The 18,736-nt window shown below is 36.8% G+C and overlaps 1 protein-coding gene, 1 long non-coding RNA gene and 1 pseudogene across 2 annotated transcripts in view; all 3 read right to left on the bottom strand.

The window, feature by feature from the left end:
* Window positions 1-5,893: 5,893 nt before the first annotated feature.
* LOC144302839 (glyceraldehyde-3-phosphate dehydrogenase pseudogene) lies at window positions 5,894-6,850 on the bottom strand (annotated as a pseudogene).
* Window positions 6,851-11,060: 4,210 nt separating this feature from the next.
* Window positions 11,061-13,628, bottom strand: LOC144303623 (olfactory receptor 4F3/4F16/4F29-like). The gene is made up of 2 exons (XM_077882074.1): window positions 12,687-13,628; window positions 11,061-11,081 (listed from the first exon to the last, which is right to left on the bottom strand). The coding sequence occupies exons 1-2, from the start codon at window positions 13,599-13,601 to the stop codon at window positions 11,061-11,063; spliced, it is 936 nt and encodes a 311-aa protein (XP_077738200.1). The 5' UTR covers window positions 13,602-13,628.
* A 2,668-nt stretch (window positions 13,629-16,296) lies between these two features.
* Window positions 16,297-18,736, bottom strand: part of LOC144303636 (uncharacterized) — a 51,893-nt gene continuing 49,453 nt past the window's right edge. The window contains exon 4 of the long non-coding RNA XR_013370634.1: window positions 16,297-16,400. This is a non-coding gene — a long non-coding RNA (uncharacterized LOC144303636). The remainder of the gene's footprint in view (window positions 16,401-18,736) is intronic.

The following is an 18,736-nucleotide window of genomic DNA, read 5'->3' as shown; positions in this document are numbered from 1 at the left end:
TTATGTATACAATGGAATGTTACTCAGCCATTAGAAATGACAAATGCCTACCATTTGCTTCAACATGGATGGAACTGGAGGGTATTATGCTGAGTGAAGTAAGTCAGTCGGAGAAGGACAAACATTGTATGTTCTCATTCATTTGGGGAATATAAATAATAGTGAAAGGGAATAGAACGGAAGGGAGAAGAAATGTGTGGGAAATATCAGAAAGGGAGACAGAACATAAAGACTCCTAACTCTGGGAAACGAACTAGGGGTGGTGGAAGGGGAGGAGGGCGGGGGTGGGGGTGAGTGGGTGACGGGCACTGAGGGGGACACTTGACGGGATGAGCACTGGGTGTTATTCTGTATGTTGGTAAATTGAATACCAATAAAAAATAAATTTATTAAAAAAACAAAAACAAAAACAAAATTCTCTTTGTCTTTGTCTTTTGACAATGTGATTTTAGTGTATCTCTTTGTAAATATTCTTAATTTCAACCTATTTGGAGTCCTTTGAGTCTCATGATTGTGGATATCTATTTCCTTCCCCAGATTTACAAAGTTTTCAGCCATTATTTCTTTAAATACGCTTTCTGTCTCTTCTCTCTTTCTCTTTTCCCCTCATCTTCCTCCTATTTCTCCTTATCTTCTTCCTCCTTCTCCTTCTTCTTTATTTCCCATAGTATATATATTAGTTCACTTGATGAAATCCCATAGTCACTTAGGCTTTCTTCACTCATTTTTAACTTTTTTCTTTTTGCTCCTCTGACCTAATAAGTCCAAATGACTTGTCTGTAGGTCACTGATTCTTTCTTCTGTTTGATTTAGTCTGTTTTTCAACCCCATCAGTGAATTTTTCACTTCCGTTATTATATACTTCAGCCCTAATATTTATGTTTGGCTTATTTTTATATCATATCATTCTAATATTTGCATTTTATTGTGTATTACTTTCCTGATTTTGGTTGTCTACCTTATTCTCTTATAATTTAATGAATTTCCTTAAGATCTTTACTTTGAATTTGTCAGGCAATTTACAGATTTCCATTTCTTTTGGATTGGTTACTGGAGATTTGTTTTTCTAATTGGACTATGTGATGTTTCATGATTCTTCATGTTCCTTGTGGATTTGCTTTGTTGTCTTTGCTTAAAGAAGCAGCTTCCTCTTGCAGTCTATATGGATTGCTTTTGAGGAGGAGAGATTTTCGCCAGTCACCAGTACTCATTGTGAAGCAAGAGACCAATCCATTACGGCATGCGCCAAAGCCTCAGTTCTGTGCTTTTTTCCTAATCCCACAGAACAATTCCAGCTATAAGAGGACACCTACCCCTTTCCTTTTTTACTGTTCAAGCCAGAAAATTAAGCTTTTACATTTTTAAGCATTTGGTATAAGTGAGAAACAAATTGGCTCTTCAAAAGGGGAACCCTCTCACACTTTTAGCGGAAATGCAAACTACTACAGCCACTCAGGAAAACAGTATGAAAGATTAACTTTTCTTGAGAAAGATGAACTTATCTCAAAAAGTTAAAAATAGAACTACCCTATAATCAGCAATTGCACTACTGGGTATTTATCAAAAGGAGACAAAAATACTGATTCAAAGAGGTACTTGCATTCAAATGTTTATAGCAGCATTATCAATAATAGCCAAATTATGGAAAGAGACCAAATGTCTATCAACCAATTAATGGATAAAGAAGATGTGGAACAGCAGCAGCACATATACTATATACTAAGAAGATGTGGTGTATGTATATCTATGCAATGAAATATTACTCAGTGATCAAAAAGAATGAAATCTTGTCTTTTGCAACAACATGAATGGAACTAGAGTATATTATAGTAAGTGAAACAAGTCAGAGAAAGATAAATACCATGATTTCACTCATATGTGGAATTTAGGAAACTGAAGAACATAGGGGAAGGGAAGGAAAAATAAAATAAGATTAAAGACAGAGAGGGAGGCAAACCATAAGAGACCATAGTTAAGAGAACAAACTAAGGGTTGCTGTAGGGGAGCTGGGTGGGAGGATCGAGTAAACAAGTGATAGACACTAAGTAAGCCACTTGTGATGAGCTCTGAGTGTTATATGTAAGTTATGTATCACTAGTTCTACTCCTGAAACTAATACTACAATATATATTAACTAATGTGAATTTAAATAAAATCTTGGAAGGAAAAAATCATGTTTCACACACACACACAAAGAAAAAAAAAGAAAAGAAAGGAAAGGAAAGGAAAGGAAAGGAAAGGAAAGGAAAGGAAAGGAAAGGAAAGGAAAGGAAGGAAAGGAAAGAAAAGAAATAGGCTCTACAAAGGGCACTCTGAATTTCTGGAGATTAGGCCCCCATCGCTTCCTTCCTTTGTTCCTAGAAGAAAAACCTCAGTTCTGTGCTTATTTAAAATCTCAAAGAGCAGCATCAGCTGTAATTGGATGGCCTCTCAGTTTCTATGTTCCGAGTTGTCCCGAGGACCAGGCTCTGCAAGTTATTAACTATTCAATATAAGGTGAGATAGCAACTGGCTGTTTTATGGATCATAAGACAAGTCTCCATAAATTTAAAAGTATTCAAATCATAAAAAGTAAATTATTGATTACAACAAAAATCAACTAGAATCAGTAATAGAATGATATCCAGAAACTTTTTATGGGAATTATAACCCATGTGTTAAAGAAATTAAAAGTAAAATTGTTAAAGTAATTAAAAGCAAAGTTAGAAAGTATTTTGAACTGAATGAAAAGACATATGGAAATTTATATGGTGTAGTTAAAGCAATTATTAAAGGGAAATTAATGGGATTAAATACTTGTATTAGAAAATAAGAAAGGTATCAGATTAATAACTATGGTTCCTACTAAGTAAAGTAATAAAAGATCAGGGAAGATGTTGGCAGAGTAGAAAGACCATTGGTTCACCTCAAACCATGAATACAACTAGATAACTATCAAATCATCCTAGATAGTCCAGAAATTGACCTAAAGACTGGAAGAACAAACTCCACAACTAAAGATAGAGAAGAGGCCAGATCAAATAAGGTAGGAAGTGCAGAGATGAAGTTGAGATATAAACAGATTATTGCTGCTGCAGTAGGGAGGGAGCCACAGTCACAGAAAAGGGGAAGAGACAGACATGAGAGCACACAGGTTAAATATATGGCCAAAGCAATTGGCTTGGAAAGCCAGAAAGCCTGAATTTCATAGGTTCTTACAATCATCAGGGCTTTAAGATTTGAGTTTTAAAGGTCAGTGGGTGTGACTAGGACAGAGTCCAGAGGGTACTGCTCTAGGTGAGGAGGCAGGCAAAGAAACTCCTGGCCTACAACATGGAAACAGTGATCTGAAGAGTGCCTGAGACATACAGTGAGGTTATTAACTCATCTAAGAACACATCCCAAGAAGGCAGCATTCACTGAAAGACCCCTCTGGGAAAAAAGAAACCCTCAGGTGCCATTTCCCTCCCCTGCCCTTCAGCATAAGCATAGGGCCACCTGCAGGAATGAGCACAGTGCTGAAACTTGTTACCTAACTTGCTTACATCAAGTCCTGCCCCACAAAACCCTTCACCCCACCCCATTCCCCCACCAGCACACTCCAGTGGAACCATCCCTCCCAGTCATACTTGCTTCAGGCTTAGCCCAAGTGGGCCCTCTCCTTCAGAAGACCAGCCCAAACCTGTACTCACACTGCATCTCCCAAATGAGTTTTGCAGAGCTCAGCTCTAGTGATATTGGTGACAGATCTCATTTCATAAGCAGACCAGAGTCCATCTAGTTAAAACATGGCACAGTCAGCCCAGGGACCACACACTGCCCTCAAGTAAAGAGAACTTCTGTAAACAACTGACTGAAAAGATAAAGCAACCAGGAAAAAATAGCAGAGTAAACAGTTTACACATTGGAGATGTTCCCAGAAGCACCAGGCACAGGGGAACAGGGTACACTACACAACAGGGCACCACACGACCTCTTCTTCATAACACCATCATTCTCAAGAGCAGGAGACATAGCTGACCTTCTTGATCACAGACAGGCACCAAGACTTAGACAAAATGAGAAAATAGATAAATTTATTCCAAGTGAAAGAACAGAACAAAGCCATGGTCAGAGATCTAAGTAAAACAGATACAAGTAACATGCCTGAGAGATAATTTAAAGTAATGATTATAAGGATACTCACTGGACTTGAGACGAGTGGAAGACAAATAGGAGACCTTTAACATGGAGATAAGGAATAACATAGAGGAGATAAAAGGTTTTAAAAATGAAATGAGAAATGATGGTATGGAACAGCTGGCTGGAAAAGCAGAGGAATGAATTAGTGACCTGATAGGATAATGGAAAGTAATCAAAGCTGAACAAAAGAGAAAAAAGAATTGTGTAAAACAAGAATTGACTTAGAGAACTCCTTGACTCCGTCAAACATAGTAACATTCCTATTATAGGAGTCCCAGAAGAAGAGATAGAAAAGGGGACAGAAAATTTATTTCAAGAAATAATAGCTGAAAACTTCCCCAGTGTAAAGAATGAAACAGCTATCCAGAATCAAGAGACACAGAGAACTCTCATCAAAATCAACAAAATCAGTCCTATACCCAGACAATTATAATTCAAATTACAAAATACAGTCATAAAAAAAATCTTAAAAGCCACAAGACAAGAGAAGTCATTAATTTACAGGGGAAAATCCATAAGACTAGCAGGAGATTTTCAACAGAAACCTTCCAAGCTAGAGGGAGTAGCATGATATATTCAAAGTGCTGAATGGGAAAAATCTGCAACCCAAAATACTCTTTCTAGTAAGTCTATCAATTCAGAATAGAAGGAGACATAGTTTCCCAGAAAAACAAAACTAAAAGAGTTTGTGACCACTAAACCAGACCTGCAAGAAATATTAAAGGGGACTTTGAATAGAAAGGACAGAACAAAAGGAACAATATAAAGGTAGAATACATAAAAGCAGTGAAATGAATATTTCTATAAAAAATCAGTCAGGGAACTCACAAGAAAAACATATTAAATATAACAACATATACCTAAAACGTGGGAAGGAGAGAAGAAAAGAATGAGTTCAAACTTAAATGACATCAACTTAATACAGACTGCTATATGCAGAAGATTAACCATATATCAAAAACCACTAATAAACATGCAAAAATAAAGACAAAGGAATCCAAATATATCACTAAAAAGAATCAGCAAAACAAGAAAGAAAGATATGAACGGATCAGAGACAATCTTCTGAACCACAAAACAGGTAACAAAAAAAGCCGTAAATATGTATCTATCAACAATTATTTTTAATGTGAATGGACTAAAACCCCAATCAGAAGACAAAGGTTGACAGAATAAACAAGATACATCTATATGCTGCCTACAACAGACTCATTTTAGACCTAAAGACACCACAGATTGAAAGTGAGAAGATGAAGAAATGTCTATCATGCAAATGGATATCAAAAGAAAGTCAGAGTAGGGGTGTCTGGGTGGTTCAGTCAGTTAAGCATCTGACTTTAGCTCAGGTCATGATCCTGGGGTCCCTAGCAGGGAGTATGCTTGTCCCTCTCCCTCTTTCCCCCTCCTGCTCATGCTCTTTTTTGCTCTCTCTCAAATAAATAAATAAAATCTTAAAAAAAAAGAAACAAGAAAGCCAGAGTAGCAATAATTATTTCAGACAAAATAAAATAGTCTTTATTTTATTTTGGCTGGGTACAGTATACTTTATTGGCGTACATAACAATGTAAGGCTCCCTGAGCCCCCCCCCTTCTCCAAGGGGTACGAAATGGAAACTATGGAGTTTAGGAGATTCTCCCTGTGTTAGGGGATGAGTTAGGGCAAGTACTTCCCAGAAGATAAGGACCTCTCTCTTCCTCTTGCTCTTACTGGGGCTGGTGGTCCAGAGGGATTTTACTTCTTGGAGGCCATGTGAACCATATCATTCACCATGTGGTTGCTATAGCCAATTCATTGTTATACCAGGAAATGAGCTTGACAAAGTGGTCATTGAGAGTATTGCCAGCCCCTGCATCAAAAGTGGAAGAGTGGGTGTCATTGTTAAAGTCACAGGAGATAATCTGGTCCTCAGCATAGACCAGGATACCCTTAAAGAGGCCATCCAATACCTGTTTTACCACCTTCTTGATATCATTGTATTTGGCAGCTTTCTCCAGGAGGCAGGTCAGATCCATAACTGACACATCAGGGGTGGGGACATGGAGAGCCATGCCAGTGAGCTTACCATTCAGCTCAAGGATGATCTTGCCTATAGCCTTGGTGACACTGTAAAGCAGAAATGGTATTCTGGGCAGCCCCTTGGGCATCATGCCACAGCTTCTCAGAGGGCTGTCCACGGTCTTCTGGGTGACAGTGATAGCATGGACTGTGATCATGACTCCATCCACAATACCAAAATTTTCATTAGGGGCCAAGTAGTTGGTGGTGCAGGAGGCACTGCTCATCACAAAATATGGGGACATAAGCAGAAGGGGCAAAGATGATAATTCTCTTGGCCCTGTCCTTCAAGTGTGCCCCAGGTTTTGTGGAGGTGAAAATCCCAGTGGATTCCACAACTTACTGAGTGCCAGCATCACTATATTTGATGGTGAGATCTGACTTCTGGAGGTTGGAGATGGGCTTTCCATTGATAACAAGTTTCCCATTTTGAGCCTTGACTGTGCCACAGAATTTGCCATGGATGGAATCATACTGGAACATATAGACCATGTAGTTGAGGTCAATGAAAAGATCATTGATGGTGATAATATCCACTTTGCCAGAGTTAAAAGCAGCTGTGGTGACCAAGTACCGAATATGGCCAAATCTGTTTGACCAAATCTGTTTGTCACCAACAAATCTTGGTGACATGGTTGGCACTGCACCAGAAGATATGGCTGTCTGGTGAATGGATAGGAGCAGAGAACCAAAATAAAACAGACTTTACAACAAGAGACAAAGAAGGACACCATTTAGTCATAAAGGGGACATTCCAATGGGAAGATACAACAATTGTAAATATTTACACATCCAACATAGGAGCACCCAAATATATAATGCAATAGCAAACATAAAAGAACTAATCAATAATTATACACTAACAGTAATGACCTTAACACACTACTTACATCAAAGGATAGATGATCTAAACAGGCAATTGGGTACTTGGGTGGCTCAGTTAATTGAGCATCTCTCTTCGGCTCAGGTCATGATCCCAGGGTCCTGGAATTGGGCCCCACATCTTCTCCCGCTCCTTCTGCTACCATCCTACTTGTTCTCTCTTGCATTCTCTCTCTTTCTACCTCGAATAAATAAAATGTTTAAAAAATAAATAAAAATAAACAGGTAACCAACAAAGAAACTATGGCTTTTAATCACAGACTGGACCAGATAGACTTAATAAATATACATATAACATTCCATCCTAAAACAGCAGAATACACAATCTTTTCAAATGTACATGGCACATTCTCCAAAATAGACCATATATTAGTTCACAAAACAAGCCTCAACAAATTCAAGAAGATCAAAGTTATACCGTGCATCTTTTCTGACCACAATGCTATGAAACTAGAAGTCAACCACAACAACAAAAAAAAAATGTGGAAAGACCACATATACATGGAGGTTAAATAACATGCTATTAAACAATGGAAATCAAAAAATAAATTTAAAAAGAATGTGGAAACAAATGAAAATTACAACACAACAATTCAAAACCTCTGGGGTGCAGCAAAAGTAGTTCTGAGAGGGAAGTTTCTAACAATACACCCCTATCTCAAGAAGTAAGAAAAATCTCAAATAAATGATCTAATTTTGCACCAATGGGAACTAGTAACAGAACAACAAAACCTAAAATCAGCAGAAGGAAAGAAATAATAAAGATTAGAGCAGAATTCGGGATCCCTGGGTGGCGCAGCGGTTTGGCGCCTGCTTTTGGCCCAGGGTGCGATCCTGGAGACCCGGGATTGATTCCCATGTCGGGCTCCCGGTGCATGGAGCCTGCTTCTCCCTCTGCCTGTGTCTCTGCCTCTCTCTCTCTCTCTGTGACTATCATAAATAAATAAAAATTAAAAAAAAAAAGATTAGAGCAGAATTAAATGACATTGAAACAAACAACAATCAACAATACAACAAATCAGTGAAATCACGATAGTTCCTCAAAAAACATTTTGATGTTTAAAAAAAAAATTGGTAAACCTCTAGCCAGACTTACCAAAAAGAAAAAAGACTCAAAATCACAAACAAGAGAAGAGAAATAATAATCAACACCACATAAATACAAACAATTCTAAGAGAAAATTATAAAAAACTATATGCCAACAAATTGGACAGCCTAGAAAAAAATGGATGAATTCCTAGAAACATATAATCTCCCAAAACTGAAACAGGAAGACATAGAAGGTTTTAACACACTATTAACCAGCAAAGAAATTGAATCAGTAAACAAAAACAATCTCAACAGAAGTCTAGGACCAGGTGGCTTCACAGGAAAATTTTAGCAAACATTTAAAGAAAAGTTAATACCTATTTCTTCTCAAACTTTTCCAAAAACTAGAAAGGAAGGAAAATGTCCAAATTCATTCTATGAGGCTAGCTTACCCTTAAGGACAAGAGCCATAAGATCATTTCAATGGATGCAGAAAAAGTATTTGACAAAGTACACCATCCATTCATGATTTAAAAAAAAAACCCTCAACAAAGTAGAGAGGGAATATACTTCAACATAATAAGGCCATACATGAAAAACCTATGGGTAGCATCATCCTTAATGGGAAAAACAGAGCTTTTCCCCTAAAGTCAGGAACAAGACAAGAATGTCCACTCTCACCACTTTTATTCAACAAAGTACTGCAAGTCCCAGTCACAGCAATAAGACAACGAAAATAAATAAAAGTCATCAAATTAGTAAGGAAGGAGTAAAATTTTCATTATTTGGAGATGACATGATACTACATATAGAAAACCTGAAAGATTACCAAAAAAACTACTAGAACTAGTAAATGAATTCGCTAGAAAATTAACATACAGAAATCTGTTGCATTTCCATATACCAATATATATTTCCATACACCAGCAGAAAGAGAAATTAAGAAAACAATCCCAGGGGATCCCTGGGTGGCTCAGTGGTTTGGTGCCTGCCTTTGGCCTAGGACGTGATCTTGGAGTCCCGGGATTGAGTCCCACATTGGGCTCCCTGCATGGAGCCTGCTCCTCCCTCTGCCTGTGTCTCTGCCTCTCTTTCTCTCTGCCTATGTCTCATGAATAAATGAAATCTTAAAAATCTTAAAAAAAAAAGAAAACAATCCCATTGAACAAAAATAATACCCAGAAATAAACCTAACCAAAGAGGTGACAGAAACCAAAGAGGTGACAGATACCCAGAAATAAACCTAACCAAAGAGGTGACAGACCTGTACTCTGAAAAATATAAAATACTGATTAAGAAGTTTAAGGCAACACAAAGAAATGGAAAGACATTCCATGCTCATAGATTAGAATATTGTTTAAAAATGTCTACATTACACATTTAGTGTAGCCTTAATCAAAATATCACCAGCATTTTTCACACAGCTGGAACAAACAATCCTAAAATTTGTATGAACCACAAAGACTCCAAGTAGCCAAAGCAATCTTGAAAAAGAAAAGCAAAGCTGGGGTCATCATAATTTGGACTTCAAATTACATTATAAAGCTGTAGTGACTTAAAATTAAAAAACCGTATGGTACCAGGTACCAAAAAAAAAAACAGTATGCACCAAAAATAGACATATAGATCAATAGAACAGGATGTAAAACCCAGAAATGAACTCACAACTCTATGCCAATTAATCTTAGATAAAGCAGGAAAGAATATCCAATGGGAAGAAGACAGTGGTGCTGGAAAAAAATGGACAAATGGTGCTGGGAAAACTGGACAACTACATGCAAAAGATAGTAAACTGGACTACTTTCTTACATCACACACAAAAATAAATTCAAAATGGATGAAAGACCTAAATGTTAGACCTGAAACCATAAAAATCCTAGAAAAGAACACAGGCAGTAACTTCTTTGACATCAGTCATAGCAACTTCTTTCTAGATATGTCTCCTGAGACAATAAAAACAAAATCAAAAATAAACTATTGGAACATCAACAAAATAAAAAGCTTCTGCACAGCAATGGAAACAGTCAACAAAACTAAAAGGCAACCCATGGAATGGGATAATATATTTGCAAATGACATATCAGGTAAAGGGTTAGTGTCCAAAATCTATAAAGAACTTACCAACTCAGCACACATAAAACAAATAATCCAATTATGAGATGGGCAGAAGACATGAATAGATATATTCCCAAAGAAGACATACAGATGGCCAACAGACACAAGAAAAGATGTTTATTATCACTAAATATTAGGGAAGTGCAAATCAAAACTACAGTGAGCTATCACCTCACACTTGTCAGAATGGCTATTATCAAAAGGACAAGAAGCAAATGTTAGAGAGAGTGTAGAGAAAAAGGAATGCCCTGTTAGTGGGAATGTAAATTGGTGCAGCCACTATGGAAAAGAGTAGAGATTCCTCAGAAAATTAAGAATAGATCTACCAAATGATCCAGCTATAGCACTTTTGGGTATTTATTCAAAGAATATGAAAACACCAATTTGAAAAGATGTATGTACCACTATGTTTATTGAATCACTGTTTATAAAAGACAATACATGTATGCAACCTAAGTATTCACCAATGGGTGAAAAGATAAAGAGGATGTAGTATATATAAACAATAGGAAATTGCTCAGCCACAAAGAAAAATGAAATATTTTCATTTGTAACAACATAAATGGATTTCAAGGCTATTATGTTAAGTGAAATAAGCCAGAGACAAATACTGCATGGTTTTACTGATATGTGGAATATAAAAAAAAAACTAAAACAAAGCAGTAAAAAATAAAATTCATAGATACTGAAAACAGTTTGGTGGTCACCAAAGGGGAAGGATGATAGGGGATGGATGAAATGGGTAAAGAGTCAGTTGTGTAATAATGAAAATTAACTAGACTTTTGGTGGTAAACACTTTGTTGTGTATTCAGATGTCAAATTATAAATTTGTACACCTGAAACATATATAATGTTATATACTAGTCTTACCTCAATAAAAAAGGTGAAAAATCCTTGAAATGCTAAAATATTTTATTTTTTTTTATTTTTTATTTTTTTTAAATTTTTAAAATTTATTTATTTATTTATGATAGTCATCAGAGAGCGAGAGAGAGAGAGAGAGAGGCAGAGACACAGGCAGAGGGAGAAGCAGGCTCCATGCACCGGGAGCCCGATGTGGGATTCGATCCTGGGTCTCCAGGATCGCGCCCTGGGCCAAAGGCAGGCGCTAAACCGCTGCGCCACCCAGGGATCCCCCTGCTAAAATATTTTAAAAGACATAAACTACCAATAGACAATGATAGAGAGGAAAATATCACAAGTCTTATAGATATTTCATAAAAGAGAATATTAGAACACTTCTTCCAATAAATTTGAAAGATTAATATACAAATTTCTTTGAAGACACACTACCAAAAATTTAATTTATAGCTGAAAACCTTACCATAGAGAAAAGTGCAAGCCAAAATGACTTGTCTGGGGAATTTTATCAAACATTTAAGAAAGAAACTGTATCAGTTCCACAAAACTCCTGCAATAAATTTAATACAAGAAAATACATCCTATAAGGCCAGCATTATCCTGATCCTAAACCAGAAAAAGCATTGTTTCAAAATCAGCATCCATCCCTGATTTTAAAAACTTTCAGCAAACTAAACAGAAAGGAATTTCCTCAGCCTGATAAAAAGCTTCTACTAAAAATCCATAGCTAGCATCTTACTTAACGGTGAAAAACTGAATGTTTTTCTCATAAGAATAAAAACAAGTCAAGTATGTCTGCCCTAACCACTTGTATTCTGCACTACACTGTTCAATCTAGCAAGTCAGGCAGCAAAAATGAATAAAATGACCAATACTAGAATAAAAGAAGTAAAATGTCTTTATGCACTGAAAACATGATCATCTATGAAGAAAATCCTACTTACTCTATAAGAAAACAAGTAGAAGTAAAAGATTTTGCAAGTTTTCAAAATACAATGCCAATAAACAAAATATCTATTATATTTCTATATATTAGCAATAAAAATATAAATGAAACAAAAATGCCATTTAAAATAGTACCAGAAGGGATGCTTGGGTGGCTCAGTGATTTGAGCATCTGCCTTTGGCTCAGGTCATGATCCCAGGATCCCAGGATCTAGTCCCACATCGGGCTCCCAGCGTGGAGCCTGCTTCTCCCTCTACCTGTGTCTCTGCCTCTCTATCATGTCTCTCATGAATAAATAAGTATTTTAAATACATTAATTAATTAAATTAAATAGTACCAAAATTAAAATAATTAGGAATAAATCTCAAGAAAGATATGCGAGACCTGCTCACCAGAAACTATGTAACATTGCTGAAAGAAATTAAATGGATAGCGAGATATACTGTTCTCATGGTTCACTCTTCATAAGGACTACATTATCAAGTAAAAATTATATTACAACTGTGATAACACTCAAATCAATACTTGATGTCTCAAGTTTTCTGAATCCGAAGTATCAAAGATAGAAACAAAAGGCTACACCATGATTAGTGAGAAAGCCTTATATTACCTATGAGATCTTCCTGTAAATCACTAGCTGTCTGCATACTCTTTTCATTGCTGACTTCATGTCTTTATTCCTGAATGTGTAGATAACAGGATTTAAAAAAGGAGTGAGAACTGCATCAAAAATAGCAAGAAATTTGTCCATCTGGGATTTGGGGTGTGGCCATGTATAGACAAACATGGTTGGACCAAAGAACAAAAGGACCACCATGATGTGAGCTGACAAAGTGGAGAGGGCCTTGGATGAGCCACCTGAGGAATGTTTCCAAACAGTAAACAGGATGAAGACGTAGGAGATGAGGAGTATGAAGAAGGAACCAACACAGATAAACCCACTGTTGACAGTGACCATGAACTGCAACCTGTAGGTGTCTGTACAGGCCAGTCTGAGGAGACGAGGAAGGTCACAGTAAAAGCTGTCCAGCACATTAGGACCACAGAAGGGTAGATTAACAACAAATGCCAGTTGGAACAGTGAGTGACTGACACCAAGTGCCCAAGCAGCAGCCAGAAATAAGATGCACCTCCGTGGGCTCATGATGGTCAGATAGTGGAGGGGCTTGCATATGGCCACATATCTGTCAAAGGCCATGGCAATGAGCAGCACCATCTCCACGCCACCAATGACATGGATGAAGAAGATCTGGGCGATGCAGCCGCCAAAGGAGATGACTTTGTGCTTTCTGAAAAGGTCATAAATCATCTTGGGTGAGGTAGCAGAGCAGGCTCCCAAGTCAATGAAAGAGAGACTGGCCAGGAGAAAGTACATGGGGGAGTGTAAGTGAGGATCAATGGTCACAGAAAACACAATGAGGATGTTTCCAGTCATGCTTGCCACGTAGAGCACAGAGGAGAACACCAGAAGGAGAAGCTGGATCTCCCATGAGTGAGTGAGTCCCAGGAACACAAACTCAGATACAGCCGAGTGATTCCCTCCATCCATGGATCCGGCCAACTGGGCTGCCACTGAAATGATGGGAACTAAGAATGTGAGAAAGAAACTGTGATTATGGAGATGATAATCGTAATAGAATTACTAATGTTTCAATATCCTTATCATGAATGAAAAGTATTTAGTTATCTACTTCCTCACATATATAAAAAGAAAAATCAACACACTATCATCACACATGTGAGTGATGACGTGTTAAACCATTCACCAAAACTCTGACTGCAACGTTCTGTTCTCAAATTAACAGATTAAACATGAACATGGTTATATGAACATCCATGACATTCAGTAGCTGTCTTCTGATATTGACTATTCCTCATTCCAACATATCTCAAATTGCTTTTATGTATATTCTCATAATCCACTCCCCAGTTTGCTCCCACAGTTTGCTGATAAAAAGCAGGAATGAGAAGGGGTGCTGCGGTGGTTCAGTTGGTTAAGCGTCCAACTCTTGATTTTAGGTCAGGTCATGATCTCGGGGTCATGAGATCGATCTCTAGGTAGGACTCCATGCTGGACAAAAAGTGTGTTTAAGATTTTCTCTCCCCTTCTCTCCCTGCCCATCCCTGCTGTCTGCTGTCACTCTCTGTTTGGGGTGGGGGGATGGATAAATTAAAAAAAAAAAAGATAGAATGAGAAGAAAGCATGATTAACAAGTGGAATGTCACCTGAAATTAGAAGTGCTTGATGTAAAATTTAAGACTGAATTAAGACAAGCTGCAGATTGAGATTGAATAATGAGACTAGGGTATGTGAAACTGGGCAGCTCACAAGGGTAGTAGACACTTGTCACATGCACTCTACTACAAAATATAACAACTATTTCCCCATCACATTTTATTATGTCATTATCCTGGGTGCCTCTAGGTTCCATGCAATTTTCCATAGCTACAAAACCCTAAACTGACCTCAACATTCAGTAAGAATTTCAAAAGGAGTGTATGCCCCTAGGGATGCAAGGCTTTCTCCAAACCTAATGAATGCATATTTAAAAGATTTCACCAATTTCATTTAAGATGCATGCCTAAAGTGGCCACTGAGTGTTTAACATATTTTTGCAAACAGCTTTTCTCTGTCCACACATATAAAGGTTTTAAAGATCAGCACTTGGAATTGTTGGAGTAATTTTTAATTCATTAGTGTCTCGGCCTCTCTTTGGTATCAACTTTTATGTGCCTGACATCCCCCAACCCTTGAAAGTGCTCAGTACCACCCGCAGGGTAACCTGTTGTGATATGCGGTATTATCCTGCTTACTTTGATTGAAATCCATTCAGAAACTTTATTTTCAAGGAAATTTGTATTTTATACTTTTGATTTATGATTTAAGAATTAAGAAAATAGCTGAAAAAAACATAAAATATACACATAATAAATATAGTCTAATGTGATATACAATACATCCAAGTGAATACTAAGACAAATATGTGGTCATGTGGAGCAGGGAAAGGGAAGTGGGCTAAAAACATTCAAAGGGAGAAGACAACCTGTATCAAGACCAGATGGGCAGCAGATGGCTACCCCAAGAACACATATACTTAGATTACAATTACACAACATATATATAATTGAATTTAAATAAAAAAATAAGTCTTTGAAGGTAGTTAACAGTCATCTCAAATAAAATGTACACCTTTTCAGAAAGAGAGAAAAGTCATTGTATTTTTTAAGTCACTGTATTTGAAACACTGGAGATTTATACTGTTTATAAATTGAATAAATAACTTGTCAATCTCACAACATAAACCTATAATAAAACTGGGTTAAACATACACGTACACACAAAAAAGAATTAAACTGAATAAAAAGAAATATACAGTATGGAAAATGGAAAATACCTTGAATTACATAATATGAAAGTAACTTTTAATATTTTTAGTAATTTTTAATACTAACTATTATCATTATGCATGTGTGTATAACCCATATTATGTAACCAGGTATATACAGAAAGTCAGTAGATAGTTTTTGATGGTTTTTTTTAAGATTTTATTTATTTATTCATGATAGTCACAGAGAGAGAGAGAGAGAGAGGCAGAGACACAGGCAGAGCGAGAAGCAGGCTCCATGCAGGGAGCCCAACGCAGGACTCGATACCGGATCTCCAGGATCGCGCCCTGGGCCAAAGGCAGGCGCCAAACCGCTGCGCCACCCAGGGATCCCAGTAGATAGTTTTTGATTAAGAAGTTAGATTAATAACTCCAAGCTGTAGTAAGCCATGCCTTCAGGTCAATGATCTTTACTATTTTTTATTCTCTCCTTTCTTGGTCATCTTCTCCAATCATTTTAACAGACATAAGGGGAAATTTCTCACTTAAAATCTTATAGTAACCATAACCAATAGTCTCCTAGTGAGAAGGCACCTAAGGCTTTACAGTGTATTTCTTGGTGAGGATTAAATCACATCTAATCTTCAAGCCTATAGGCAGCACTCAATTTATTTTCCTGAAATCGATGGAATAATCTGAGATGGAGAAAAAAATAAAGCAGAGAGAAAGAAAAATGAATGAAGATTTTAAATATGGGGAAAAGGGGAAATTAGGAAAGACATATATGATAAAGAACAAAAAGAAAGAAACCACCAGAAGAAACAAAAAAAAAAGAGCTGAACAAGGTTCAGAGAGTATTAAATATGGTAGCCAAGGTTTCTGAGAACCCAGGTAAATTAAAGAGAAAGTCAATCTCTCACCTTAAATTCACTGATTCAGGGCTGCTCCTGAATTTGACATTGGGTTGCATTTAAGGAAGGCAAGATGCTTCTGTTACCTGCCCGGTGAGGCTTACAGAGTTTCTGTGGAAATCACACATGATAGTGAATGGAAAGATTGATTGTCTTTTATACTGTACAATGATATAGACAAGTAAAATTTTTACTGGTTTTATGATTTGAGGAATCAAAGCATGTACTAAGCAGGACAAGGAAGCATACAGAACAAACATCAGGCAAGTGAGATTCCGCCCACTGTGTGTTCTCTGTGTGTATCCCACTCTATCTTCTCTGTCCATCATCTGCTACTGAAGGTCACAGTACAGTTATTTCCAAAGGTGGTGTTCTTCTACATGGCAGACTTATCACATGGCTGTAGGCTCACATTCAAACACCCAGAGATCATTTCCAAATTTTCATCTCTATATTCTTCAATCCTAAAAATACAAAAAACTCACAGACTGCCTTACACACACGATAGTAGAATGATTAGCAGCTTGGGCTTTAATGGCATCACCACTCCCTTGTTACATGAGCATATCAAAGTTACCTAATCTCTCTGAGCTTCAGTATTCTCATTACTAATGTGGAGATAATACCTCCTTGCAGGGTGTTGTGAGAAATAAATGATATATGTAAACCTGCCTGGCCCAGTACCTACCTACCATACAGGGTAGCACAATAAATTACTATATACGGAAGTGACTACATGAATAACTTTCAAGTACAGAAAATTGTTCCTCAAATTCTGAAACTTCCATTGCTCTACTAAACCTGGTTTTAGGTGAAGCTTTCATATCCACACTTGCATTCAATCACTTAAGCATATTTCCCAAATAACAATTTTTCTCCTTAATGGAAATCAAAGACTAATGAGACTGCCTAAGGGATGCAGGAAGGAGCTTTGTGCTCTAACCAGGGGACCTCTGCTGTCCCCACAATCCAAATCCATAAATTTCAATTTAAAAAAGTAAGTTTTTCTAACCACCACACATAACACTGGATATTTCTCTTGTTGTTAGTGGTAAGAGGAAAGAGAGAACAGAGAAGGAGCCAAGGCAGGTGCTCCAAGGAATTTCTGAAGGCTGTGCCTATCCAGCCTCAAATTTGTGTTGGTCTGCCAGGAAAATAGACTTTTCTTTAAAACTGCCTTTTTCATAAGGCATATAAAATTCTTTAGTTTTTACTTCCACTTTAATTGTACAAGTGGAGAACGCAGAGATAGTTTAGGCATATTATACTCAGATGGTTATTCAAAACCAAAGTATTGATTATGTTCTAGTCCCCATTCTTCTCATTTATTCATTTTGTTAAAGTGGATTTACTTACTAAATATACTTCAGGCATTGCATGATACATGTCATGAAAGTGTAATTGACCCTCTAATATATGAGCAGAGTGGAAAAAGATCACTATAGTGATGAGAAAAGGCAGCATAGCAGAGGTGGCAGTTGTATATAGCTTCAAGAGTTGGTAGATATTACAATACACAGAGTCAAAAGAAAAGACATTTCAAGCAGATGATAAAATATGAAAAACAGAAACATTTTTATTTGTTAATGGTGAACCATGCAGATTATCTACAGAATAGATACTGTTTTTGGAGAGTAGAAAAAATAAGAGAAAGATGGTAAAAGTTAATTTTTGCCTAACATTAGGAACTAATATAGATATTTAAGAATTATGAGATAAGTATAGGGAGTCAATAAAGAGGGTGCAAGAAATTGATAATAAGACCGGTAATTAGCGAAAATGCTCCATCTGTAAGTGTAATGGGTCATTTGGAGGAAAGAAATAATGGAGGTAGAAAGTCCTCTACAGAGAATAAAGCAGAAATAAAGCAGATCTGGGGGGCGTATACAGATACACTAAAACTATAAAGTTTTAGCTTTAAGACTCTCAATTTAGAAAATGAAAACATTAAGAAATACACACCAAAAATTGGTGGCTGATTAAAGTTGGAATGAACATGAAGAGCAATGTCAAAGATGACACCAAGATTTGAGCATGGATAGATAGGACAATGGTGGATTCATTTTTTTAAAAGAAAGAAATTGGACATAGAATTTGTGAGAATGGGGAAAATAGATGATCATATTTATATTAAACAATTGGAGTTTCAGATACTAATGAGATGTACAGGTGGAAATATGAGTCAGGATATGTGGAAAGAAATACAGGTTCAAAATATAATTGTATAGTAATCCATATGAGTAATAACTGAATGTACATGGGTGAAAAATTCCCTAAGGGAAAGAATATATAGGGAAAAAAAGCAAAATCCAACATATAGAAAGTCATAGTAATAATGTGATAACAGACAGAGCCAACAAATTAGGCAAAACAATCACAGAGATAGGAGAACAATCAGCGGTGAGCCAGAGAAGCCAAAATTGAACAGCAAGTCAAAATGAAGGGTG

Source organism: Canis aureus, chromosome 32 (genome assembly GCF_053574225.1).
Source record: "Canis aureus isolate CA01 chromosome 32, VMU_Caureus_v.1.0, whole genome shotgun sequence".
In the NCBI taxonomy this organism is placed as follows: Eukaryota; Metazoa; Chordata; class Mammalia; order Carnivora; family Canidae; genus Canis; species Canis aureus.
This window is presented reverse-complemented; position numbering and strand designations above follow the sequence as displayed.

Coding starts and splice junctions, on each gene's coding strand:
- LOC144303623 (XM_077882074.1), bottom strand. CDS start 13,601: ATGGATGGAGGGAATCACTCGGCTGTATCTGAGTTTGTGTTCCTGGGA. Junction 11,082..12,686: donor AAAGAGTATGCAGACAGCTA/GTGATTTACAGG, acceptor TATATGTTTCAG/GTGTACAAATTTATAATTTG.